At 45.3% G+C, this 27,085-nt stretch overlaps 1 protein-coding gene across 2 annotated transcripts in view; it reads left to right on the top strand.

Moving 5' to 3' along the window:
* Window positions 1-27,085, top strand: part of SSRP1 (structure specific recognition protein 1) — a 248,430-nt gene that overhangs the window by 151,834 nt on the left and 69,511 nt on the right. For both annotated transcript variants that reach the window (XM_040320882.1, XM_040320881.1), the window contains exons 5-8: window positions 2,059-2,289; window positions 6,825-6,928; window positions 14,949-15,077; window positions 17,471-17,692. In XM_040320882.1, coding sequence (XP_040176816.1) covers window positions 2,059-2,289; window positions 6,825-6,928; window positions 14,949-15,077; window positions 17,471-17,692 — 686 coding nt within the window. The remainder of the gene's footprint in view (window positions 1-2,058; window positions 2,290-6,824; window positions 6,929-14,948; window positions 15,078-17,470; window positions 17,693-27,085) is intronic.

The following is a 27,085-nucleotide window of genomic DNA, read 5'->3' as shown; positions in this document are numbered from 1 at the left end:
AGCGGCGGATGGAGGCCCCCCGCTTCCAGCCCGGCATGAGCGCCGGGAGAAGCGGGCGGGCGGCTCCCTGAAGCACTGGAGAGAGAGGGTGAGCGGCGGATGGAGGCCCCCCCGCTTCCAGCCCGGCATGAGCGCCGGGAGAAGCGGGCGGCTCCCTGAAGCACTGGAGAGAGAGGGTGAGCGGCGGATGGACGGACGGAGGCCCCCCCGCTCCCGGCATGAGCGCCGGGAGAAGCGGGCGGCTCCCTGACGCTCTGGAGAACGAGGGTGAGTGGCGGATGGATGGCCTCCCGGCTCCCACCCCGGCTTGAGCGCCGGGGGGCGGAGCGGCAGGAGGTCCCCCCGATGGAGCCTGGGAGAGGAACATGTGCTGCGGCCAAACCGCCGCTCAGACTGGAAACCGGAAGTGACGAACGCCGGCCGTGTCATCCCCTGAAAAGGCGCCAACACCAGGACCCGACGGTGGAGGATTATTATATACTCAGCAGACTCCGCCTACAAATTCAGGCTAGCCTTTGGCCAGCCTTATACTTGTTGGCAATGACAGAGATCAAATGTTTTCTGTAAGTTTTCACAAGGTTGTAACACACTGTTGCTGGTATGCTGGCCCATTCCTCCATGCAGATCTCCTCTAGAGCAGTGATGCTTTGGGTCTGTTGCTGGGCAACACCATCCAAAAGGTTTTCTATGGGGTTTAGATCTAGAGACTGGCTAGGCCACTCCAGTACCTTGAAATGCTTCTTACGAAGCCACTCCTTCGTTGCCCGGGCAGTGTGTTTGGGATCATTGTCGTGCTGAAAGACCCAGCCACATTTCATCTTTAATGCCCTTGCTGATGGGAGGAGGGTTACACTCAAAATCTCACGATACATGGCCCTATTTATTCTTTCATGCACACGGGTCAGTCATCCTGTTCCCTTTGCAGAGAAACTGCCTCAAAGCATGATGTTGCCACCCCCATGCTTTACAATAGGTATGGTGTTCTTTGGTTGCAACTCGGCATTTTCTCTCCTCCAAACACAAGTTGTGTTTCTACCAAACAGTTCTATATTTGGTTTCATATGACATTCTCCCAATCCTCTTCTGGATCATCCAAATGTTCTCTAGCAAACCTCAGACGGGCCCGGACATGTACTGGCTTAAGCAGGGGGACACGTCTGGCACTGCAGGATCTGAGTCCCTGGCGGCGTAGTGTTTGATCAATATGGTAGCCTTTGTTACGTTGGTCCTAGCTCTCTGCAGATCATTCACTAGGTCCCCCTGTGTGGTTCTGGGATTTTTGCTCAACGTTATTGTGATAATTTTGACCCCACTGGGTGAGATCTTGCGTGGAGCCCCAGAAAGGGAGATTATCAGTGGTCTTTTATGTCTTCCATTTTCTAATTATTGCTCCCGCAGTTGATTTGTTCACACCAAGCTGCTTGCCTATTGCAGAATCAGTCTTCCCAGCCTGGTGCAGGTCTACAATTTTGTTTCTGGTGTCCTTCGACAGCTCTTTGGTCTTCACCATAGTGGAGTTTGGAGTGACTGTTTGAGGTTGTGGTCAAGTGTCTTTTATACTGATAACAAGTTCAAACAGGTGACATTAATGCACGTAATGAGTGGAGGACAGAGGAGCCTCTTAAAGAAGAAGATGCAAGTCTGTGAGCCAGAAATCGTGCTTGTTTGTAGGTGACCAAATACTTATTTTTCCACCATAATTTGCAAATAAATTGTTTCCAAATCAGACAATGTGATTGTCTGGATTTGTTTTCACATTTTGTCTCTCATAGTTGAGGTACACCTATGATGACAATTGCAGGCCTCTCATCTTTTTAAGTGGGAGAATTTGCACAATTGGTGGCTGACAAAATACTTTTTTGCCCCACTGTATGATTCTCTATGGCTGCCCTCTAGCAGTAAATGTGCTATGGTGGCGGTCTGCAAGTGGTTAAACAGCGAGCTAGCGGATCACAGAGAAAATAAAATCAGCTATGGTATGACTTTGCGTAGATCTACAGGATGATATGCTGGATAAAACATTTACAAGTCTTTAATCACTCTACTTTTTTTGTTTAGGCATTTGCTCAGAATGTGCTGTCCAAGGCAGATGTGATTCAAGCAACAGGTGATGCAGTTTGTATATTCCGAGAACTGCAATGCCTTACTCCACGCGGCCGTTATGACATCCGAATCTACCCCACCTTCCTTCACCTGCATGGAAAAACATTTGACTATAAAATTCCATACACAACAGTTCTACGTCTCTTTCTTCTTCCACACAAGGATCAAAGACAGATGTTCTTTGTGGTAAGATGCTTTCACTGCCTTTTTATGCCACTTAACTTGCCTTCTTGCACTGATAATAAAGACAGGATTTTTGTGCTTTCTCTTTAAATAAAAGTGAAAATGTTAATTATTCAAACACCAAAAAGTGTAATTAAGTCCACATCATGCTTAAGTAAAGCTTGATATCTTGACACCTTGTGAATCCACCACCAATGGTAATATCGGCTGGTATCAGAAAATGGGACCCCACATAATGAGGTCTGTCTTGCCCAATGTATCGCAGGGAAACTTCAAATGATCCACCTGAAGCAACCAAGGACCACTTGAATGCACAGCAGGATCCATTTAAAACGTTCTGCCTCGCTCAGCCACTGTCATAATTTAGGGCAAATGCAAAGTCTCAATGTAAAACCGCTACACTTTTTCAGTTTTAGAAAAAAAAAAGTACTCACATTGTATCAAACAAGTAAGGCATATCAGAGAAACCTACACACAGCTAGGTCTAGTGCATGTAATGACGTTGGCAGCTGATATGGCTGTTGGTGATGGATTCAAGAGGCGTCACGGAAGATTTCAGGCTTCGCTTTAGCATGAACGGGACTTTTTGGTGTTTGATTAATTTGATTTTTACTTTTATTTAACCACTTAAGACCTGGACCATTATGCAGGTTAAGGACCTTGCCCCTTTTTGCGAATCGGCACTGCGTCATTTTAACTGACAATTGCGTTGTTGTGCTCCGTGGCTCCCAAACAAAATTGGCGCCCCCCCCAATAGAGCTTTCTTTTGGTGGTATTTGATCACCTCTGCGGTTTTTATTTTTTGCGCTATAAAAAAAATAAAGAGCGACAATTTTGAAAAAAATTCAATATTTTTGACTTTTTGCTATAATAAATATCCCCAAAAAAGATATAAAAAAACATATTTTTTCCTTGGTTTAGGCCGATACGTATTCTTCTACCTATTTTTGCTATAAAAAAAAAACGCAATAAGCGTTTATCGATTTGGTTTGCACAAAATTTATAGCGTTTACAAAATAGAGGATAGTTTTATGGTGTGTATGTGTGTATATATATGTATATGTGTGTGTGTGTATATGTGTATATATATATATATTACACAGGGCTCAAAATTTCATGTCCTGAGCCACTAGCCAGACCTTAAGAGTTACTCGCCACCAGTTGCCCCACCCAACCTCTCCCCTGACCCACCCCTTAAGTCCGCCCCTAAACACGCCCTTGTAAATTATCTCATGAAATTACACTGTTAAATGTTTTCAGCAGAATTAAGTTCCAAAAATAAACAACTTTAACAATATTAACATAAAGCATATCAGTACCCATCAAATGCAGCCTCACTGTGACCGTCAATGCAGCCTCACTGTGACCGTCAATGCAGCCTCACTGTGACAGTCAATGCAGCCTCACTGTGACAGTCAATGCAGCCTCACTGTGACAGTCAATGCAGCCTCACTGTGACAGTCAATGCAGCCTCACTGTGACAGTCAATGCAGCCTCACTGTGACCGTCAATGCAGCCTCACTGTGACCGTCAATGCAGCCTCACTGTGACCGTCAATGCAGCCTCACTGTGACCGTCAATGCAGCCTCACTGTGACCGTGAACGCAGCTCAGAGGCGTAACTAGAACCTTCAGGGCCCCAATGCAAGAAATCATGAAGGGCCCCCTGGAGCGACCCAGCCCCATGCTTCAGAGGGCCCATGTGTCACCCCTGTACACCTGGATAGGAAGAGGGCCGGGGGCAGCATCCAGAGGAACCAATCCCCTCCATTTTCCCAACCCCGATCCCATTCCCCCATCACTGCTACCACTGCTCACTGTCACTCATCCCAGCCCCATGCTTCAGGGGGCCCATGTCTCACCCCTGTACACCCGGATAGGAGGGGCAGCGGGCAGCATATAGAGGAACCAATACCCTCCATTTTCCTCCTGCAGTCATGGCTTTTGGTTCCTCTATATGCCGCCCGCTGCCCCTCCTATCCAGGTATACAGGGGTGAGACATGGGCCCCCTGAAGCATGGGGCTGGGATGAGTGACAGTGAGCAGTGGTAACAGTGATGGGGGAATGGGATGGGATCAGAAGTGATGGGGTGAGTGGCAGTAGTGGTGGGGGGGATGGGATCAGTGGTGGTGGGTTGGATGGGGTGAGTGGCAGTAGTGGTGGGGGATGGGATCAGTGGTGGTGGGTTGGATGGGGTGAGTGGCAGCAGTGGTGGGGGGATGGGATCAGTGGTGGTGGGTTGGATGGGGTGAGTGGCAGCAGTGGTGGGGGGATGGGATCAGTGGTGGTGGGTTGGATGGGGTGAGTGGCAGCAGTGGTGGGGGGATGGGATCAGTGTTGATGGGTTGGATGGGATGAGTGGCAGCAGTGGTGGGGGGATGGGATCAGTGGTGGTGGGTTGGATTGGGGTGAGTGGCAGCAGTGGTGAGGGGATGGGAACAGTGGTAGTGGGTTGGATGGGGTAAGTGGCAGCAGTGGTGGGGGGATGGGATCAGTGGTGGTGGGTTGGATGGGGTGAGTGGCAGCAGTGGTGGGGGGATGGGATCAGTGGTGGTGGGTTGGATGGGGTGAGTGGCAGCAGTGGTGGGGGGATGGGATCAGTGGTGGTGGGTTGGATGGGGTGAGTGGCAGCAGTGGTAGGGGGATGGGATCAGTGGTGGTGGTTGTGGGATTGGTGGCGGGGGTGGTGGGATCGGTGGCGGTGGGTGGGATCGGTGGCAGGGGTGGTGACATCGGTGGGGGTGGTGGTATCAGTGGCAGGATCGGTGGTGGGGTTGTCAGTAAGAGGCAGAGGTTGGTGGTGGAGGATGGCATTGGGGATAGGGATAAGATCTGTGGTGGTGAGGGGGGTCAGTAAGAGGCAGAGGTTGAGATCAGCTGCACTATTATGTCACTTACTTTCTCAGTCGATTCCTTCCATCATTACTACCATGCCTCCAGGGATGCTCCTGTGTCATGGGATCTACTGCAGAGGGGAGTTGTCCTCCCCCTTCACCATTGGTGTCAGCTAGCCAGCTGATTTTCCCTTTTAGCAGCCTTCCTCAGCGAGCAAACAATCCACCCCCCCTCCCCCCCGCCAGCGCGCAGTGTAACAAGGTCCATGGCTAGTGCGGAACACTGATACTATCGCACACGCTGGTCAAGGGGGGGCGGGACCTTGTTACACTGCGAGCTGAACACAGACGGCTCCATGACACACAGCGGGACATCCCTGCTGTGTGCGCATTAAACATAACAGGAGGAGAGAGAGAGGGAGGGGAGCGCTGCAGCCTCCTCAGCTTAAAGCCGCACCAGGGCAGTCCGGTCCTGCCGCTGTGTGTCCTCTGGCTGATCGCTTCAGCCAGGAAACGATCAGCCTGGTCCACCCCAGCTCCTCACTCGCCCTGAATGGAATTCCACTCGCAAATCGCGAGCAAAGAGTGCAAATTTTGAGGGATGTATGTATGTATGTATGTATGTATATGTATGTATGTGTATATATATATATGTGTGTGTGTGTATATGTATATGTATGTATATATATATATATATAACATTTTTTTATTTTTTTTACGGCAATCGGCGAGTGTGTGTTTTGTGTCTTCTTCTTTTTTTTTTTTTTTTTTTTGTGACTGCGACATTATGGCGGACACATTGGACAATTCTTACACATTTTTGGGATCATTGTAATTTTCACAGCGAAATGTGCTATAAAAATGCACTGATGACTGTGAAAATCACAATTGCAGTTGAGTTAACCACTAGGGGCGCTGAAGGGGTTAATTGTGACCTCATATGTGTTTCTAACTGTAGGGGGGCTGGACGTGTGACGTCAGTGATTGTCTTTCCCTATATCGGAGAACAGACGATCACTGACACAATAAAGAACCTGACCTCAACCTGATTGAACACCTTTATGTTGAATTAGAGCGGAGACTGCGAGCTAGGCCTTCTCGTCCAACATCAGTGACTGACCTCACAAATGCACTTCTGGTCATACATTCCCATAGACTCCTAAACCTTGTGGAGAGCCTTCCCAGAATTTCGAGATACACAATGTCTACAGGCCTTCCTTTATCTAGATGGCGCCTTAGGTTAATTGGTTTGGCAAGAACGATTCTTCATGAATCCATGCTAGAGGTGCACCGAATGGAAATTTTGGTACCGAAAATGACAGTTTTGAGAAAATTATTTTATATATAATTGAATTCAACTTTTTAATTTTAATATCAATTTTAATTAATATGAATGTATTTTTGGCCATTATTGGCAACTTTTATAGTGAAAGGTCAAGAATGCAGTCTCTAACCATCTTTTGTATCATGTCTGCAATCTCTTAAACACACTGCTTAGCAAAATTTCCATTCGGTGCACCTTTAGCAGACATGATGCAAAAGATCAATGCGGCCTCACCAGTGTGCTGTCTGTTGGCCAAGTAGGACAGAGAGGGATTTTGGAGCGTTTTTCACCATCAGTTCTTTCAGGTATTTGTACAATGCTTGTTGTAGTTGATTGAAATTTAATGACTACTGCCATTTAATCTATTTTTCTCCCTGCAGATAAGTCTGGACCCTCCCATTAAACAAGGGCAAACTCGTTATCACTTTCTAATCCTACTTTTCTCCAAAGATGAAGACATTAATTTGACCCTCAACATGAGCGAGTAAGCGATACTATTACAAATGTATACATCTCTAGGTATTCTCTGCTCTCATTTCCCCCTTACCTTATTCTTCACCGGTATCTTCCGTATTTCATTTTCCTCAAGAGAAACCTTACTGTTCCAGACCCTTAAACTGACCTAGAATCAGGCAAGCTTATCCTTCAAATAGTATAAAACCATTCTGTTTTAAATGATAAATTGCATACAGTAAGTACTCTAACACTTCTTTTTCCTAGACCCAGCCATCCGATGACATGATTCATACCATGATTCATACCCCTTTGCTTCAGCAATCTACTAGGGCTGCAACTTATTTTCATAATAGATTAGTTGGCCGATTATTATTTCAATTAATGGGTTAATTGCCTTAAAGTGTGGTGTATAATTTAGTTAATATGTAAAGTAAAAAAAAGGCAATTTCATCTTTAAATATCTCTATGCAGTTGTAAATATAAATAACAAGCTATGTGGTTAGGGAGCAAAATCGCGAATCCACGCTGAGAATAAGACAGAAGAGATATTCTATTATAGAGGAGATGTATACTGTATTTACTGTTAAGAGGGTGAATCTGGTAAATATCAGATATCATTAGAAATAATAGAAAACTTCTTGGTCAATGGAATTTTCAGACAGTGTATGTGGTTTTTGTTCAGAAATTACATCCATTTTAAAACATTCTTTCATTCAGCAAATGTACAAAGGTTTTTCATATTAATAGTCTTGCCTGAAAATTGATCTTTGTGGTCAGCATAAAGCTCAGTACACACCTATACAGTTTGCTTTTGATCTGTCTGCAGTGTGTTTTGCTGTGCGTTTTGATTTTTGCACACGTGATTTGCACGTTTGCATTTTTTATGCTTTTTATTTTTTTTGCCCAATTTGTTGGGCAGATTAAAAAAACACACTTGGCCACTATTTTCTTGTAGCCGTGCGCCATTTTTACAGGGCAGCCGCTCGGCACCCATTTTGTAAGCGAGTTTTGCCTCTAGCGATGGTTAGAACGGCGCGAACAGCTTGGACACACTGCAGTGAGGCAGAGTGACATGGGTGGCTGTACGGGGGGCACCTCTGGTGGGAGAGGCGGACGGCAGCTGTGCAGTGACCGGCTCGGGTGGTGAGTCCTCTGGGGAGCCCCTTGTTCTCTGTGGCAGCTAGGAGGGTGGGCTGTGTACCTTGTCTCGTGTCCCTGGGGGCGTCAGGCGCGTGGGTCAGCATGGCGTCAGAAGCGGACGCCCCTTCCCCAGTAATACCTGAGTTGGCAACTGGTGCCCCTACACCTGCTGGATCTGTGGATGCCATGTCGGCGATCCTGGAAGCCTTTGTTGCCAGGGTGGAAGTGGCACGTGGGCCACAGGGCTGTGAATGCCCCCGCCATCTTCTGGGGACAACTCTGACACAGAATCAGGCCCAGCTGCTGGTCCCATCCCTGGTTCTGATGTGTCAGAGGATGAGGACCTCGACCGTTTGGACAGTGAGGATGACTCTGGGTCTTATGGACATGATTCTTTCTGAGTGCAAATAACCTGAAAAAGGTTGTTCCAGTCAAGAGGACACAAAAGGTTTCCTTTTGAGTCTGAGTTAGAGCAAGTTTTTTTTAAGTGTCCTAGATTAGATGCCCCTATGTCCCAGGTGTTCAAAAGGTCAGGGTTCAGCGTCTGGATGATCTTCTTTCATCCGACACCCCCAAAGAGGAGATTAGGGAGTCTCTCCCACTCATTGCCAAGTCTGTTGCCTTTTAGCTGATGCAGCAGCAGATTCTGTAAAATCAGCAGCCAGGTCTTTTGCTCTCATTAATTCAGCTATGCAAGCTATCTGGCTTAAATCTTGGGAAGGGGATCTTGCCTCCAAGAATAAACTCTGCGGCATACCCTTTGAAGGCAAGCTCTTATTCGGTTCCTCCTTAGTGGAGGTCCTAGCTCGTTCCTCTGAGAAGGGTAAATGGTTCTCGTCTTCCCAAAGAAATAAGCCCGTGAATAAGAGGCCTTTTTGCGGCTTCCAAAACAACGTTCATTTTAAAACCTACAGGCAAAAAAGTGGTCTTTTAACAAAGACAAGTAAAAAGGGGGGGCTCTCTTTGCTCCTTCAGCCCCTTCCACAAATTCCCAGTGACGAAAATGTACTCGGTTATGAGATGACATTCTTCTATGTAACTGTTTGCATCTTTATGTACATGGGTAGGGGGGAAGTTTGTCCCATTTCATCAGAGACTGGGCAGAGATTTCCAACAATTCCTTTTTTCTTACCCATTTGTCGAGAGACCGCAAGCCATGATGAATGTCATTTATGTGTGGTAAACAGAGGGAGATATTCTCCTGTTCCGGAAATTCAAAAATTCCGGGGATTTTATTCTCGCTCTGGGGTCATCAATTTAAAGGGTCACTAAAGGAATATTTTTTTTAGCTAAATAACTTCCTTTACCTTACTGCAGTCCTGGTTTCATGTCCTCATTCGTTTTTGCTCTAATGTTGCTGTAATCCTTCTCTGTTCTGGACACTTCCTGGTTGTCTGTTTCCTGATGACCACAGTACTGGGAGATTCTAGTTTCATTTTCCAAGCCGTCACTGCTCTATGGCTCTGTCTAGCACAGAGGCAGGATAACATGCAAAAACAAAACTACAGGGAGTGCAGAATTTTTAGGCAAATGAGTATTTTGACCACATCATCCTCTTTATGCATGTTGTCTTACTCCAAGCTGTATAGGCTCGAAAGCCTACTACCAATTAAGCATATTAGGTGATGTGCATCTCTGTAATGAGAAGGTGTGTGGTCTAATGACAACAACACCCTATATCAGGTGTGCATAATTATTAGGCAACTTCCTTTCCTTTGGCAAAATGGGTCAAAAGAAGGACTTGACAGACTCAGAAAAGTCAAAAATAGTGAGATATCTTGCAGAGGGATGCAGCACTCTTAAAATTGCGAAGCTTCTGAAGTGTGATCATCGAACAATCAAGCGTTTCATTCAAAATAGTCAACAGGGTCGCAAGAAGCGTGTGGAAAAACCAAGGCGCAAAACAACTGCCCATGAACTGAGAAAAGTCAAGCGTGCAGCTGCCAAGATGCCACTTGCCACCTGTTTGGCCATATTTCAGAGCTGCAACATCACTGGAGTGCCCAAAAGCACAAGGTGTGCAATACTCAGAGACATGGCCAAGGTAAGAAAGGCTGAAAGACGACCACCACTGAACAATACACACAAGCTGAAACGTCAAGACTGGGCCAAGAAATATCTCAAGACTGATTTTTCTAAGGTTTTATGGACTGATGAAATGAGAGTGAGTCTTGATGGGCCAGATGGATGGGCCCGTGGCTGGATTGGTAAAGGGCAGAGAGCTCCAGTCCGACTCAGAAGCCAGCAAGGTGGAGGTGGAGTACTGGTTTGGGCTGGTATCATCAAAGATGAGCTTGTGGGGCCTTTTCGGGTTGAGGATGGAGTCAAGCTCAACTCCCAGTCCTACTGCCAGTTTCTGGAAGACACCTTCTTCAAGCAGTGGTACAGGAAGAAGTCTGCATCCTTCAAGAAAAACATGATTTTCATGCAGGACAATGCTCCATCACACGCGTCCAAGTACTCCACAGCGTGGCTGGCAAGAAAGGGTATAAAAGAAGAAAATCTAATGACATGGCCTCCTTGTTCACCTGATCTGAACCCCATTGAGAACCTGTGGTCCATCATCAAATGTGAGATTTACAAGGAGGGAAAACGGTACACCTCTCTGAACAGTGTCTGGGAGGCTGTGGTTGCTGCTGCACGCAATGTTGATGGTGAACAGATCAAAACACTGACAGAATCCATGGATGGCAGGCTTTTGAGTGTCCTTGCAAAGAAAGGTGGCTATATTGGTCACTGATTTGTTTTTGTTTTGTTTTTGAATGTCAGAAATGTATATTTGTGAATGTTGAGATGTTATATTGGTTTCGCTGGTAAAAATAAATAATTGAAATGGGTATATATTTGTTTTTTGTTAAGTTGCCTAATAATTCTGCACAGTAATAGTCACCTGCACACACAGATATCCCCCTAAAATAGCTAAAACTAAAAACTACTTCCAAAAATATTCAGCTTTGATATTAATGAGTTGTTTGGGTTCATTGAGAACATGGTTGTTGTTCAATAATAAAATTAATCCTCAAAAATACAACTTGCCTAATAATTCTGCACTCCCTGTAGATGCACATTATATGATTGATTTTTTATCTAATTTTAATCCATTTTAAAATGAATCGGTTAACTATTATGTCTCCATACCTTGTAAACAGTCATTTCAGCAAAAAAAAAATATTTCCTTTACAACTCCTTTAAGCATCCTGAGCAAATTCATAGTCTACAGACGTTTCCGGATGGCCAACATTTATTCTGTAGGAATCTGTTGTTGCCAGGAGTCTTCATGATAACACTGAATCTCCAGGACACTTATCTTCGTGTACCAATCTGCCAGAGTCACAAAAGGTTCGTTAGACTTGCGGTTCTCATGGAAAAACGGGCCAAGTCTTTGGCAGTTCTATGCCTCTCTATTTGGTCTCTCGACAGCACCCAGAATTTTTATAAAAATCATGGCCGAAGTCATGGCCTTTTTTTTGGATAAAGAGTATCGATCGTCCCATATCTAGACTTTTTTGATCTTTGCTCGAGACAAGGAGTCCCTTGTTCAGGATCTGCAGTTGGTTTTTACTGACCTTTCAGAAGTTGGGGTGGAAAATCAACCAGCAAGGGTCTTGCCTGGTGCCATCCCAGAGCATACTTTACCTGGATGATTTTATAGACTCTGTTGTCCAAAAGATTTTTCTTCCCGAAAATACATTTTTAAAGATTCTCCTCTCCGTGCAGGCCTTCAAGTTGCTCCCGCAGACCTCCCTTTGGGGGATAATGCAGTCATTGGGGTTGATGACTGCAGCATCCCAGGGGTGCCTTAGGCCCAATTACACTCCAGACCCCTTCAGATGTTTCTTTTACTCCATCGGGATCAGAGGAAGAATTCTCTAGGTCAGCTGGTATAGCTGCCAAGAGGATTTTCTCAATCTCTCCTGGTGGGAGCAGCGGGAACATCTGCAGGGAGGGAAGAACTGGGCACAACAGGCGTCGGTAAAAATTGCCACACACTCCAGTCTGTCGGATTGGGGTGTTCTCTCACAGGGCTGGCAGCCTGGTTGCCAGAGGAGGCAGGCCGCTCCTCAAATTTTAGCGAACTACGAGCTGTGGGGAAAGCTCTTATGTCTCTGGAAGTGAGGGTCTATTGAAAAGACAATGCCACAACTGTGGCGTACCTAAACAAGCAAGGGGGCACTCGCTCAGTCGCTTCGAATGTTATCACAGCAGATTCTGTCCTGGGCAGAGATCGATGTCACTTTAGTCAAGGCAGTCCACATCAGGGGGTCAGAATGTGCTGGCGGACTATCTAAACAGGGGGAGCACCAGTTCCAGCAGTTGAACTACATCAAGGCACGTTCCGGGAGGTTGTGCTAAGATGGGGTCTCCCCACAGTGGATCTTTTTGCCTCCAGTCTCGACAGAAAACTGCCATTGTTCTTCTCACTGGAGAGAGAGACTGAGTCCTTGGTGACGGATGATCTCTCCTTCCTGTGGGATGACGCTCTGGCCTACGCCTTCCCTCCTTTTTCACTCTTACCTCTAGTAGTTTGGAAACATTTTCAGGACCGGGCAGAAATTCTTTCTGATTGCCCCCTGGTGGTGCAGGAGGAGTTGGTTTTCCTCTCTGAGGGCCCTCTCTGTAGATCAGATCGGAAGGATCTATCGGAGTCCGGTGTTGCATCCAAACCCTCAGACCTTCCATTTGATGGCCTGGAGGCTGAGCGGCGCATCCTGCAGTTGATGGGGTGTTCAGAGAGGGTTATTCAAACTATCCTGGACAGCCGTAAGTTAGTCACAAGAAGAATCTATGGGAAGGTTTGAAAAACGTATTTCCTGGCAAAAGAAAACTGGTTTAGATTCTTATTGGACTCCCTGTATGTTGGATTTTTTTGCAAAGGGCAGTAGAAAAAGGACTCTGTCAGCACCCTTAAGCCCTGTACACACGATCGGTCCATCCGATGAAAACAGTCTGATGGACCGTTTTCATCGGTTAACCGATGAAGATGACTAATGGTCAGTCGTGCCTACACACCATCGGTTAAAAAACCAATCGTGTCAGAACGCGGTAATGTAAAACACAACGACGTGCTGAAAAAAACGAAGTTCAATGCTTCCAAGCATGCGTCGACTTGATTCTGCGCATGCGTGGATTTTTAACCGATGGACGTGCCTACAAACGATCGTTTTTTTTTTTCTTTTTATCGGGTAGGTATTCATCGGTTAAATTTAAAACAAGATTGCTTTTTTTTAACCTATGGATAAATAACCGATGGGGCCCACACACGATCGTTTTGGTCCGATGAAAACGGTCCATCAGACCGTTCTCATCGTTTTGACCGATCGCGTGTACGCTGCATTAGGGTTCAGATTACTGCCCTGTCTTTGTTTACAGAAAGAAGACTAGCGGAAGATCCTTTAGTCAGATTTCCTTTAAGCCAGATCTAGACATGCTCCCAAGGTTGTCGAACCTATTCCTCCCTGGGATCTGTGCTTGGTATTAAATACTCTTACGAGGGCTCCTTTTGAGACTTTGCATGAGGCTGTCCTGAAATGTATTTCTTTAAAGATTTCCTTCCCTTTTGGCTATTACGTCAGGGAGAATGATTTTCTGATCGAGTCTTTCCTGTAGAGACCCCTTCTTGAGGTTTCTGGAGGACAGCGTAGTGTTTATGCCTGATCCTTTCTATTTACCCAAAGTATCTTCGAACTTTCATAGGTCCCAGGAGGTTAGTTCCTCCTTGTTAATGTACCTCTCCCAAGAATGTGGAGGAGGAAAGGTTTAGACTTTTAGATGTGAAAAGATGTCTTCTGCTTTTTATCTAGAAAAGTCCAGTGGTTTTAGGAGTTCCTCCCAACTGTTGGCATCATGGGAAGACATTTCCAAAGCTGCTGTCTGGTCTTCATGCATTTGTCAATCATTATAGAATTCAGATGCTTTCCAGCCGGGACCTCTCCTTTGGTAGGAAAGTGCTTCAGGCTGTCGTCCCTCCCTAAGGTATAGAATCTTGCTTATCCTCTCAAGTAGCTGTCCTGGAAGGTGAGAGGGGAAAACCCCCGTTGGACACTTACGGTAATGGTTTTTCCAGGAACTTTCCAGGACGGCGTCTATATTCCGACCCTATTCTGTTTTTCACTGGTCGACCTTGTTTACCTGGTAGTGGTTTTGAGTTTTTTTTTTTTTCTCTGCCGAGTGCACTTTTGGTGGAGGTTTACTTGAACCTTTTAACAACTAAGGGTTAGAGGAAAGGGAGGGGCCTTTTTTAAATTGTATCTGATTTGTGTTTCCTGTGGAGGGCGGAGCCAATCATCTCTTAAGTAGCTGTCCTGAAAGGTTCCTGGAAATACCGTTACTGGTAAGTCTAATGGGGGTTTTTACGGCACCAACGTTCCACAAATAACTCATTATATAACATTTTATATTGTAGCAGTTAGAGGGTTGAGACAAACTGTTTACCACAGATGGGGTCCTTTACAATGATCTGCTTTAATCCATGTAAAACCTTTGTCGCCAAGAGAACCAAACTGCTTATGTTGGCTAACTCTGCTAGCAAATCTAACATGTCCCTCTCCCAAGACTTACAATGCTGCTTTCCAAAGGTGCCTCTTTTGCTCTTTCATCCAGACTATAAGCAGTCTAATACAAAAGGTTTGTTACTGACCAAATCACCGGTTAAAAACCAGGGGGGAAAAAAGCTTAAAAAAACCCCACACATGCATCCACCACATTTAATGATTGGTAAGCTGCAATATTTTACGTTGTTAATTTTGAGTTTATTATCACTTTAAGATATGACATATCAGTGAGGTCTTGGTGCAAAATATTTTCTAATCACTGTTCTAAAATATTTTGAAGATCTAGTAATTTGAGCACAAGTGTTTTTTTTTTTTTTTTTTTTTTCTTGCCCGGTTTAAACTATTTTTGGCCTCTAGGGAGGAGGTTGAGAAGCGTTTCGAAGGAAAATTGAAGAAGAACATGTCTGGTTGTCTCTATGAGATGGTTAGTCGTGTCATGAAGGCACTGGTAAACCGAAAGATCACTGTACCTGGTAACTTTCAAGGGTGAGTTATTTGAAAAATGGTGAGTTTATGCACGATTGAACGTTTTTTTGAGCAGTATTTCTTGCCCACTGAGGGACAGGACACTTCCTTCAGGCGGTGAAAACCTGAAAAAAACATTGAAGGCCCATCTACTCTAACACTGCCCTTAAAGGGGTTGTAAAGGAATCTTTTTATTTTTTTTCTCCCTAAATAGCTTCCTTTATCTTAGTGCAGTCCTCCTTCACTTACCTCATCCTTCAATTTTGCTTTTAAATATGCAAAGGAAGAGAGATATGGACAGCCGCACTCCAATTTCTTAAAAAGACGTGCCCTTTATTGGGTAAAGGAAAATGCACTACAAGTATCAGCACACAGTGGGAAAAACAGCTGACGCGTTTCGCATTGGATATCAATGCTTAGTCATAGCTACCCATTGGTCATAGCTACCCTTTGCTTTTAAATGTCCTTATTTCTTCTCAGAAACTCTCACTTCCTGTTCTTCTGTCTGTAACTCAACACCATAATGCAAGGCTTTCTTCCTGGTGTGGAGAAAGCCTCTTGAGGGGGCGAGCAGGAGTGTCAGGATGTCCACTAACACACAGCTCCTTTCTCTATCTGCAAAGTTGAGTGTCCTGACTTGCCTGCTAGCACTTGGGGTCAGATTTGTCTGCTGCAATGTCGCAGTCCTGCCAAAAATTGCAGATCGCTGATATTACCAGTAAAAAAGACGTCCCTAAATCTATCCTCTACTTTGTGAACGCTATAACTTTTGCACAAACCAATCAATATACGCATATTGGATTTTTTATTGATTTTTTCTAACAAAAATATGTGGAAGAATACATATTGGCCTCAACTTATATATAGATAATATCCGCAGAGGTGATCAACTACCACCAAAAGAAAGAACATAAATGTTGTTTGGGTACAACTTTGCACAACCGCGCAATTGTCAGTTAAAGCGACGCAGTGCATATCGCAAAAAATACCCTGGTCATTAAGGGGGTAAATCCTTCTGGGGCTGAAGTGGTTAAGTGTCTTCCTGTACCTATAGAAGATGTTCATTCAAAGATGCTGCTGCCAGAAATTTTGACTCTTAAAGGCTCTTTATACTCACAAGGCCAGCTATTGCTTCTTTCTGCAGCAAATTGGATTAGGGCAATGAACATCCAACATGATCTTTCTTTCCCGGAGTGTACCTCACTAAGCAATTTGCCTTGCTGCTTTGATGCTCTAGATCAGTGTTCCTCAACTCCAGTACTCAAGGCGCCCCAACGGGTCATGTTTTCAGGCTTTCCATTATTTTGCACAGGTGATTTGATCAGTTTCACTGCCTTAGTCATTACCACAGCTGTTTCATCTGAGGGAAATACTGAAAACATGACCTGTTGAGGTGCCTTGAGGACTGGAGTTGAAACACTGCTCTAGATAGAAGTTCACTCGGTTCTCCAGAATGGCTCTGATTTCTATTAATTTGGGTCAACTGAAACTGCCCTTTAAAATATGCCTTGCATGTATGCCCTTTTAAGGAGAACATCTTGGAGGCACTTGACAAATTCCTTAAAGCTTTTACAGGAGGAAAGATTCTTCTTCCACAGTTTTCTCATTCCAGGGAGTAGTTGTTCCAATACTTCTACATGGCAGGTTCAAAGGACTCTGTCTTATTCACGGTACCAAAACTCAACAAGGGGTATTCATCCTATCGTGTACTTAAAATCTCTAAACAAATGCCTTCAAATTCCATATTTTCATTAAAACCTTATGGTCAATGATTTGAAGCACACTTGCCATTCATCTGCATCCAAGATATTCCCATTTATCCACCGCTTCAGTGCTTTTTGCGGTAGTAGACGGTTTCCTCCAGTTTATCATATTGCCTTTTTAGCTTCTGCTCTAAATTGTCAGGTTGGTACTTAGATTACCTTCTCTTGAATGGCTCCTTTCCCTCAAGCCTAATTCTAAACAAAGCCCAAACATACGGTTTTTTTTTACTTCGCAGGTAATGGGACACAGCATGCCATTATTGGCACCTTCTCCCCCCCCCCCTTCTTCCTATGGGCAAAATGCAGATAAACCCCCTTTCCGCCGATCATTTTTGGCGACCGATTTATCTGTGTATCCCTAGTGCAATGCACTGCAGGAAAGGGCTCCATGTCTGCATTTTTGTTTTGTTTTTTTGCAGGACACTGCACATCCTTGCTCTGTTGTGGTGCGAATGGGCCACATAGGAAACAGTTGTATTCCATGTGCCCTTACGATCCTAATCCCAGAAAACCAACCTTTCCCAACCTTTCCAGTTAAAATCACTGGAAACATTAATATATGTGTATTTGACCCTTTGTTAAAAGATCTTTTATACTGCTTTGTGTTTGCAATTTACATTAAAATACGGTATTGTAACTTTTTTTCCCTAGGAACTCTGGAGCTCAGTGCATCACATGTTCTTACAAAGCCAGCTCAGGCCTGCTATATCCTCTCGAACGAGGTTTTATATATGTTCACAAACCGCCAGTTCACGTCCGGTTTGATGAGGTACAATGTGTAAATTTTGCCCGTGGAACCACAACAACACGATCCTTTGATTTTGAAATAGAGACCAAACAAGGTTTACAGTATACTTTCAGCAGTATTGAAAGGTCAGTAAACGAAAATCTGTTTTTATATCTAATAATAAATATTTGAACTTTGCAACATATTGTAAATAATACTATTAGCCTATTTATGTGAACACTTGATACCATTTGTAGGTTTTAACCGATACGTATGGACGCTGCCCTGTTAACTTATTTTATGTGCCTGCCACCAATTTTCAGTCTTTGAACATTACAGTTGGAGGGTGTCTGTTTGTGATCAATAGAGGAGAATAGGGGGTCTGATCATATCTGCCAAAAAAAACGGACAGGCGGACCCAATCGTGTAAAAGGAATCTTGGAAACGCCTCCAGAAAGTGCTATTTAAAGCGGAGCTCCACCCTAAAGTGGAACTCACGCTGATCGGAACCCCCCCCCCCCCCCCCCTCCGGTGTCACATTTGACATCTTTCAGGGGGGTGCAGATACCGGTCTAAAGACAGGTATTTGCACCCACTTCCGGCCACACAGTTTCGGGTTTACTGCGGGCAGAACGTCACCTCCCGTGCCCCCCCCCCCCCCCCCGTTGTGCTCTGGGAACACTCGGCTCCCAGAGCACAGCGAGAGCCAATCGGCGGCGCAGCGCAACTCGCGCATGCGCCGTAGGGAACCGGGTAGTGAAGCCGGAGAGCTTCACTTTTTGGTTTCCTCACTGAGGATGGCGGGGGGAGCAGCAGAGTGACGAGCGATCGCAGTATTTGTAGCGGCTGGCTTTTAATATTTTTTATTATTCACTTGACTACCATGTTAAGCTGATAATGTATAGTCAGGATTTAGGGCAAAGTAAAGTGTAACCTAACCTTAGACTGTGGTCACCATAACAGGAGGAGAATGGAAATCTAATTGGGGCACTGAATCATGGCTTTCAGAGATGGGTTTTCTGCTTACTTTAGAGATTATTGCTCACACAGTTTTGCGTGTAACGATAAGATGGAACGTCAAAAACTTCATGCAGTGGAGCTTGGACAGCGGTTCTAATCCTAGTCTGCTTTGGGGGGGGGGGGGGGATCCTTTTATAATTTGGCAACAATTCTACTTAAAAAATACATTATTTCTTATTCATAAATACAAGAATAGTCATGTCATCATAATAAACAAATCATGCAAAAAAAAAAAAAGTTAGTACAAACATAACAGGAATGTCAGTGGTACTGTCAGTGGATATTGCAACAACCAAAAATGAATGTTCCAGAGAACATTGTTATATCTAGCCAGCATAGTAGTTAAATCAAGATACTGGACTGCTATTTATAGTTATTAAAGGGATTGTAAACCTTTGTTTTTTCATCTTAATGCATCCCATGCATTAAGGTGAAAAACACCTTGCACTGTCTGGCCCCCCAGCCCCCCTGTTTTACTTACCGTATTTATCGGCGTATAACACGCACCCTAACTTTAGGAGGGAAGTTTCAGGAAAAACACTTTCCACAGCCCCCTGCATATAACACGCAGGCACCCTCACTTTTTTACCCAAAAAAAAAAAAAAAAAGAGTGTTATACGCCAATAAATACAGTACCTAAGCCCCGAATTTCAGTGGTTGCGATTCCGCGTCGCTCTCTCCACTGCTTCTTTGCGCTTCTTCATTGGATAGATTAACCACTTAAGGACCGCCTCCTGAACATATACGTCGGCAGAATGGCACGGCTGGGCACAAGCACGTACAGGTACGTCCTCATTAAGTGCCTAACCGTGGGTCGCGGGCGCGCGCCTGCGGCACGCACCCGTGACCCGGTCTGAAGCTCCGTGACCACGGGACCCGATCACCGCTGGAGTCCCACGATCGGTCCCCGGAGCTGAAGAACCCGGAGAGTTGTGTGTAAACACAGCTTCCCTGTTCTTCACTGTGGCGCCGTCATCGATCGTGTGTTCCCTTTTCCTATTTACTCGGCGTAACATCATCTTTCATATTTTATAAAAAAATTGGGCTAACTTTACTGTTTTGTTATTTTTTAACTCATGAAACCATTTTTTTTCCAAAAAAGACGTTTGAAAAATTATTGCGCAAATACCGTGCAAGATAAAAAGTTGCAATGACCGGCATTTTATTCCCTAGGGTGTCTGCTAAAAAAAGATATATAATGTTTGGGGGTTCTGAGTCATTTTCTAGCAAAAGAATGATGATTTGTACATGTAGGAGAGAAGTGCCAGAATAGGCCCGGTATGGAGGTGGGTATAAAAGCCCTGTATTGAAGTGGTTAAAGGAATATTTCAATTTTTTTTCACTTTAACCACTTAAGGACCCCTTCACGCCGATTTACATTGGCAGAATGGCATGGCTGGGCACATCAACTTATATTTCCGTTGCCCTTTAAGCCCAGCCGTGGGGTCACGCGCGCGCCGCAGGCACGTGCACGTGACCCGGTCCGAAGCTCCGTGACCATGACCGCGGGACTCGCAGACCCTTTTGCCTATGGAGTCCCGCGATTGGTCCCCGGAGCTGAAGAACGGGGAGAGCTGTGTGTAATCACAACTTCCCCGTTCTTCACTGTGGCACCGTGATCGATCGTGTGTTCCCTTATATATGGAACCACAATCAATGACGTCACACCTACAGCCACACCCCCCTACAGTTAGAAACACAGATGAGGTCATACATAACCCCTTCAGCGCCCCCTGGTGGTTAACTCCCAAACTGCAATTGTAATTTTCACAGTAAACAATGCCTTTTAAATGCATTTTTTGCTGTGAAAATGACAATGGTCCCAAAAATGTCCGAGTGTCCGCCATAATGTCGCAGTCACGAAAAAAATTGCTAGTAAAAAAAAAAAAAAGAATGAAAATGCAATAAAACTATCCCTTATTTTGTAAACGCTATAATTTTTGCGCAAACCAACCGATAAACGCTTATTGCGATTTTTTTTTTTTTTTTTTTCCAAAAATAGGTAGAATCGGCCTAAACTGAGGGAAAATGTTCTTTTTATATATATATTTTTGGGGGATATTTTATTATAGCAAAAAGTAAAAAATATTGAATTTTTTTCAAAATTGTCGCTCTATTTTTGTTTATAGCGCAAAAAATAAAAACTGCAGAGGTGATCAAATACCACCAAAAGAAAGCTCTATTTGTGGGGAAAAAAGGACACCAATTTTGTTTGGAAGCCACGTCGCACGACCGCGCAATTGTCAGTTAAAGCGATGCAGTGCCGAATCGCATAAACTGGCCGGGTCCTTTAGCTGCCTAAAGGTCCGGGTCTTAAGTGCATAATAGTAGCGCAGCCAATGGGTTCCCGCTGCTGTCAATCAAATCCAATGACGGAGGGGGCCCGAGTTATACTCTTGGCGGCTATGGACGCCAATTGTATGACACGGGAGCGTGCCCACAAGGTAACCTCCCTCGGCATAGAGCTTTCCAGAGGGGGTTATCTATTGCGGGGAGGAGCCGAGAGCCGACGTGGGACCCCATAACAGGAGGATCGGTATGACCTGTTTGTTTTAACCACTTAAGGACCTTGCCTGTTTTTCAGACTCTGTGTTTACAAGTTTAAAACTGTTTTTTTTGCTAGAAAATTACTTGGAACCCCCAAACATTTTATATATTTTTTTTCTAACACCCTAGAGCAGGCATATGCAATTAGTGGACCTCCAGCTTTTGCAGAACTATAAGTCTTATGAGGCATAGCAAGACTTGTAGTTTTGCAACAGCTGGAGGTCCGCTAATTGCATATCCCTGCCCTAGAGAATAAAATAGCGGTCATTGCAATACTTTTTGTCACACCGTATTTGCTCGGTGGTCTTAACGAGCACACTTTTTTTGAAAAAAATCTTTTTAATTAAATGAGAAAACAGTAAAGTCAGCCCAATTTTTTTTTTATATTGTGAAAGATAATGTTACGCCAAATAAAATGATACCCAACATGTCGCGCTTCAACATGTTGTGGAATGGCGTCAAACTTTTCCCCCCTAAAAATCTCCGTAGGAGACGTTTGAAGAATTATTTAGAGTTGCATAGGAGGTCTAGAATTATTGCTCTTGCACTAACAATTGCGACAATACCTCTCCTGTGCGCTTTGAACACCGTTTTCATATGCGGGAGCTACTCGCGTATGCTTTTGCTTCTGCGCGCAAGATCGTCTGGATGGGGCGCTTTAAAAAATGTGTTTTGGTTTTCTCATTTTACTTGATTATATTTATTTTTACATTGTTTTAGAAAAAAAAGAAAAAATGGGTCACATTTATTCCTATTACAAGGAATGTAAACATCCCTTGTAATAGAAAAAAAGCATGACAGGTCCTCTTAATGTGAGATCTGGGGTCAAAAAGACCCCAGATCTCACATTTAGACTAAAATGCAAAAAAAAAGTCATTTGAAAAAATGGCAATGTGCCTTTTAAAGCGGAGGTCCACCTAAAAATGGAACTTCCGCTTAACCTACTCCTCGCCCCCTTACATGCCACATTTGGCATGTAATTTTTTTGGAGGGGGAGTGGGGGCTTCAGGAGAAGGGGACTTCCTGTCCCACTTCCTCCTTCCGCTGTCACTGCCGGGTGCCCACACAAAGAATGAGGATGCCCCGGCCGGCGCGTCGCTGGAGCCGTGGAGCAGGTAAGTGTCTGTTTATTAAAAGCCAGCAGCTACACTTTTTGTAGCTGCTGACTTTTAATAAACTTAAAAAAAAAAAGGTGGAAAACCCCTTTAAGATGCATGGGCGGAAGTGATGTTTTGACGTCGCATCCGCTATGTTATGGAGACCACCATTATAGTTTACAGGACCTGCCACGGAAAAGATGGATATCTTGGTTGTGGCAACAGCTGCTGTTACCGAGATATTCATCTTTAAATTGCCGACGTATATGTATGTGAGCCAGTCCTTAAGTGGTTAAAAAAAAAGGGGTGTCACTTTAATCCTATAGTACAAGACACAGGCCTCCTTAAGCCTTGACGATGGGTTATATGCTGCCAGGACAATGTGAAAAAAAAAAAAAAAAAAGGCAGTTCATATAACCCCTCCCTCGCCCAGCAATCTGCAGTGTTTTCTAGCTGGTTGTCTTTCGTGGGAAGGTGACTGTAACTGGTGTATTGACTCCAGGGCTTTTCCTCTTCCCTTTATGGGGTTACCCTCTCGCCTGCTTATTCTGTGGGGGGGGGGGGGGTTGGACTACCGAAACCTTTTTTGGACACCGTGGGGTGGATGGTGAGAGCACCAAGGCCAGGCCTAGTGTGTCACAGGAGAGTTTTTCACGACCATACCTGCACTACTTTAGATGGTCTGTGACCACAAGTTTAGAATGCATTACCTTCTGCAAGCTTGGAAATGTTGGTGCAAGTCCTGTGTGGGCAATGTCCTACCATGTGTAAGAGGCACACAGCACTCCCCTGGCTGCAGGAGCCGCGTTTAAAGTGGAGGTCCACCCTAAAAAAAAATACACCAAAATTATAAAAAAAAAAAAATTACTTGCCAGAAATTGCAGTTGCTGTGCAGTTCTTCATAATCTGCCACTTCCTAGTCCATGGCTGGTCTTCATCCTCTTGTTATCTTCTGGGGAATGGTGTGCGCTGCCTTCTGGGAACTGTGTATCCCAGAGAGAAGCTGCCAATTCATACAGCGCCACGAGACTCGCGCATGCGCAGTAGGAAACGGGCAGTGAAGCCGCAAGGCTCCACTGCCTGTTACCCTTGGTGAGCATGGCGGCGCCGGGACCTGCAATAATCGAGGGATCGGCCTCGGGGGGGCCGACATCGCGGGCGCCTAGGACAAGTAAGTAGACAGATATCTCACCACTCCAGGTGAGCCCCGTGAGTAATCAAGGGTTGTTGAACCACCAAGGTGCTGGCAATGCTAATGATAGCAAATAAATGGATGAGAACTGGACAGCCGCACTCCAAAATCACTTAAAGTTGTCTTTTCATTTTTCAACTGCACAAACAGTCACTGCAAACCAACAAGATACAGTATGGCGGCTGTCCAGTTCTCGTCCATTTATTTGCTAGGACAAGTGTCCTTTATTAAAAGTCAGCAGCTACAGTGTTTGTGACAGCTGACTTTAAAAAAAAAAAAAAAAAATCGTCAGTGGAACCCCGCTTTAAGCACATTGCTTTAATGCTGATCAACACACTATGGCTCCAGCAACTTCCCGGTCCTAGATTGTGGTTCAGATCTCTGCACAGCCTTCATTGGATCATCCAACAGTCAGGGGGAAGTGAACAAGTGAAACCTTGGTCTGAGGACTCCTTACTAGGAGTGTTATCCAAAAAATACTATCAGAAGAACCTTGCTATCAAAGTGTTATACAGGTGCCACATCCCAGTAAATGTAGACAAGAACAGAGTGGATTGGGGGGGGGGGGGACTTTGGAGGCACCAGAAAACACTTTGAATTATAGTAAATGTATAAAAGCATTTTATTGGTACAAACATATTAAAATTCATGTAAGGATGAAACATAATTACATACAAGAGAATTTCGTATCTACAGCAAAAGATTACAGCAAAAAATTATAACATCTATGTCCTCTGGTTCAACATGTCGTCGCAACAGTACTCTTGTGGTGATATGTCAAACCAGAAAAGGACATGTATGTTAAAATAGTTTTGCTGTAGATACGAAATTCTCTTGTATGTAATGGATAGACACAGCTCCTTAAATCTTGACAAGTGGGTTATGTTCCCTGTTTACAGGAGAGGACTAGGCAGAAACATGTTAAATACATGTTACATTAACAGAGTTGAACAGCCCCTCCCAGGGGGCGGTCCCTCCAGACATAACCCTCCTCACTGTAGCATGCAGCCTCAGTTTCGTTCTGCCTAGCAAAGGAGAAGGACGTATGGCTCCCTTTGGGCCCAGCGCCTTGAGGAAAAGATTTGTTTTTATTTTGTCTTTTTGACTTCTATTAACTGTCGGCTGAGAGACAGGCTGGATATTATAGATCCTTGTAGTCTTCTCAGTTCGGCCAGCGAGCGTGGGCCAGTGGTGTTCATCTTCCTTTTAAAAAAGTAACTAGTTACAATTACAAGTTACTTGCCCGAAAAGTAATTGAGTTAGTGACTCAGTTACTTTATTGGCAAAGTAACTAGTTACTCGGAAAAGTAACAGATTTTTTTTTTTTATTTTTTTTTTATATTCTACAATGCTATTACGTTCTATAACATCTTTAGTATCAAAGATGTTTATTAACTGATTGAAGAATAAAAACACTATATACAGTATTTTAGAACATTTCGTACTGTGTACAATTATTAATATCATCACACTCCACCTGCCCAGCAATACTGTACAATATAGATTCAGTGTGTAGTGTGAGTGACACTGCTGCAGTGCACACTGAATCTATATTGTACAGTATTGCTGGGCAGGTGGAGTGTGATGATGATATTAATTGTACACAGTATTGCATTTGCTGGGCCTGCCCCCCACATACAGAATGCAGCCATGTCCCCCCACATACAGAATGCAGCCATGTCCCCCCCACATACAGAATGCAGCCATGTCCCCCCCACATACAGAATGCAGCCATGTCCCCCCCACATACAGAATGCAGCCATGTCCCCCCACATACAGAATGCAGCCATGTCCCCCCACATACAGAATGCAGCCCCACATACAGAATGCAGCCCCACATACAGAATGCAGCCCCACATACAGAATGCAGCCATGTCCCCCCACATACAGAATGCAGCCCCACATACAGAAGGCAGCCATGAGCCATGTGTCTCCCCCCCCCCCCACATACAGTATGCAGCCATGAGCCATGTGTCTCCCCCCCCCCCCCCCACATACAGTATGCAGCCATGAGCCATGTGTCTTCTCCTCCCCCCCCCCATACAATATGCAGCCATGAGCCATGTGTCTTCTCCTCCTCCCCCCCCCATACAATATGCAGCCATGAGCCATGTGTCTTCTCCCCCCCCACATACAGTATGCAGCCATGAGCCATGTGTCTTCTCCCCCCCCCCCACATACAGTATGCAGCCATGAGCCATGTGTCTTCTCCCCCCCCCCACATACAGTATGCAGCCATGAGCCATGTGTCTTCTCCCCCCCACATACAGTATGCAGCCATGAGCCAAGGGGGGGTGTCTATACGTGACGCGGCATATAGACACTCCCCCTTGCTCGGGATTGGACAGGTGACCTGTCTATCAAAGTGCAGATCACCCGGCCGTCCAATCCCAAGCAAGGGGAGTGTCTATACGGGGCGGGGAACAGACAGCTATTCAAATTCAAGCTGTAATGTTCCCCGCACGGTGATTAATTAGGCGACGGCGGGGGGGGGGGGGGGGGCGGTATTCTCGGTAACGCCGCCAATGTAGTGGGAACGGCGTTGCCGAGAGGGTAAAAGTAATCAGGTAGATTACTAGTTACCCGCAGGAGGGCAATCGTTAGGTAACAGCGTTTATTTAAACGCCGTTACTTACAACATTGGCGTGGGCACACCTTTTCAAAGAGGCTGGGTCTGCCACGACATGCCCCATGACTCCTGGGGTGGCCAATGAGCTTTGCTTCGAGGTCCGCACATGACTGAGCTGTGGTGTTGTCTCACTCACAGCGGACCGTGCCGACGGCTACCTCCATTGCGGTTGTACGCCTGTCTAGAATGCATCAGCGAGTCGTCGCGTGGAGGGGTAAGTACAGTCCCTCCCTCTTAGGTGGGGTGGTACGGCTGAGCATTCCTGGGGTTTGGGTATCCTCCCTTCCCTGCTCCCTTCTTCACTCTGCTGTTCTGCATTGCTGTCGGGATGGGGGGGGGCACCTGGTTGGGGGGACTGTGCGCCTGGCCTGTGTTTTTTACTGTTGGGGCCCGCTTTTCTGGTCTTTTTGGGGTGCTGGGCAGCCTTTCTCTGTGTTCAGGTTTTCAAATGCTGTGTTTTGCCGCCGTTCGGGCGACACCATTTTTTGGTGGATTTTCAGTTTGTATTGAAAATCCCATTGGCAGCCATTCTGTTGTAGTCGCGCCATGATACAGCATATCACGGCGGCCATCTTGCCTGAGTCCTTGGCCTCTAGTGTTGATTTCTCCTCACACAGCACCTCACAGCTTCCTCACGGTTTTCTCCTCACACACACAGCAGGTGTGCGGGACACGGGCAGCGGCGCTGGGCAGTCTCCTCCGATGTGGGGAGTCGCCTGGACCCCTACCCTTCCTATTGCGGGGACCCCCACTTGTATGGATCTGACTGATTTTTTTTTTTTTTTTATTTTTTTTTTGAAAAGCCTATGGCGTGTGAACACACCCAAAAAAACTCCACCCGGTGCAGAAAAAATGTGCACACACATAAAGAGTGTTCACAAAAACGTGCAGACGGGTGCAACGTCAAGTGGTCCTCCTGTGAAGAGGGACCCAAACCCTGATCCCCCGGGGCGTTAGGCTCCAGACGGGGACTGAGGTACTGTGGTCCGAGCAACCGAAGCCGACACGGACCCAACTTCCTCGGAGGGACTGCCGAAACAGAACCCTCCCAGTA

The sequence above is a fragment of the Rana temporaria genome, chromosome 8 (assembly GCF_905171775.1).
Source record: "Rana temporaria chromosome 8, aRanTem1.1, whole genome shotgun sequence".
In the NCBI taxonomy this organism is placed as follows: domain Eukaryota; kingdom Metazoa; phylum Chordata; class Amphibia; order Anura; family Ranidae; genus Rana; species Rana temporaria.
Note: the sequence above shows the minus strand (reverse complement) of the source record. Positions and strands in the feature narration are given on the sequence as shown.